The following is a 1,264-nucleotide window of genomic DNA, read 5'->3' as shown; positions in this document are numbered from 1 at the left end:
AGTCAGCGCCTGAACTGCCGGGGGGACGGCCGGAGGACAGGCGTTACGCCAGCTTGGACCCTCCCGACCCACGAGCCCTCCGCAAGCCCAGCCACGCACCGCTGGCCTGGCCCCAAACCCAGTCCTGCCCCAGGGGTGCAAAAGCACCAGCCAGGACCATGACACAGGGGTGCCCATGGTGCCTCTCCCCCCTGAGATTCGGATCCCAGCCACCCTGCAGTGGAGACGCACGTTTGTGATGTGCTTTAGTCGCAACGCCTTGATTGCAGAGAGTGAAGACCTGGCAGCCCAGGTCTGCTGTGGCCCTGAGCACCCGCTCCACGGCAGCCCGTGCTGAAGTGGGTGCTGTCCCCCTGCTCCTGCCAGTGAGGTGGGGGGACACGAGAGCATCCTCTTCCCCACGGTTCCCCAGCAAGGCGGGCTGGCTGCCACACTGCATGGGAGCCCTGCCTGGCACCAGCACCAGGTGCTGCCATTTTACCTGCACGTCGAGGAAGTAGGTCTTCAGCAGAGTAGAGCTGGGGTAGCGGGTGAAGAAAAACATCAGCTTGGCCTTCCTCAGGTGGCCGGGGGTCAGCGCCTCCTGCATCTGCCTCGGGGTCAAGGAAAGCCTGCATGCAGCAACCCAAAGGGCTCGGCGCGTCCCTGAGCACTGGCCCTGGCACACACGTGCCTAGTGCCCACGATAAGCCCTCCCCACGGCCTGGCAGCAGGGTGGACGGGGTTCATCCCTGGCTGGGCAGCCACTGGCTTTTCCCTTTGGCATCCCCGGGGAAGCTGCCACTCCCTACAGCACTTCCCAGGCCAGGGGAAGTGAGGGGAGCAGGGATTTCCGTGAGACACCTTTTCCTGGCATAGGATGACGGGACTGCCAGGATGGCCCAAGAGGAGGCTTGGGAGCTCCTGACTTCTACCCCCAGCTACGCTACAGCATCTAACCAACCCTGAGGAGCAGCAGTGCCCCTCCATGGCTCAGGACCCCTTTCCTGCCCACCCCTTTTTAGCCCTCTGTGGAGCAGCAGGGACCCTGGCCCTGGGGAGACCAGCAGGGGCTGTGCCAAGCTGTGGCTCTGGAGGACAAGGGGAGCATGTCCAAGCCCAGAGACCTCTCCTGCTGCCCCCAAAGGATATATGGGTGGAGGTGAAGGGCGCCCCGTCCATCGCAGCCTGCAGCTCCCCGCGGCCATCCCGGCCACCTGGCAGCAGCGCCAGGCTCTCCATGGCAGCAGGGCTCAGGGGCAGGGGATGCTGCTGCTGCTGTCTC

The 1,264-nt window shown here is 64.9% G+C and overlaps 1 protein-coding gene across 1 annotated transcript in view; it reads right to left on the bottom strand.

The window, feature by feature from the left end:
* The window catches only part of LOC104084227 (prospero homeobox protein 2-like), a gene marked incomplete at its 5' end in the record, with an annotated part of 6,552 nt that overhangs the window by 505 nt on the left and 4,783 nt on the right, over positions 1–1,264 (bottom strand). The window contains one exon of the mRNA XM_009587978.1: positions 482–593. Within this exon, the coding sequence (XP_009586273.1) occupies positions 482–593 (112 nt within the window). The remainder of the gene's footprint in view (positions 1–481; positions 594–1,264) is intronic.

Source organism: Fulmarus glacialis, unplaced genomic scaffold (assembly GCF_000690835.1).
Source record: "Fulmarus glacialis isolate BGI_N327 unplaced genomic scaffold, ASM69083v1 scaffold16581, whole genome shotgun sequence".
Classification (NCBI taxonomy): domain Eukaryota; kingdom Metazoa; phylum Chordata; class Aves; order Procellariiformes; family Procellariidae; genus Fulmarus; species Fulmarus glacialis.
This window is presented reverse-complemented; position numbering and strand designations above follow the sequence as displayed.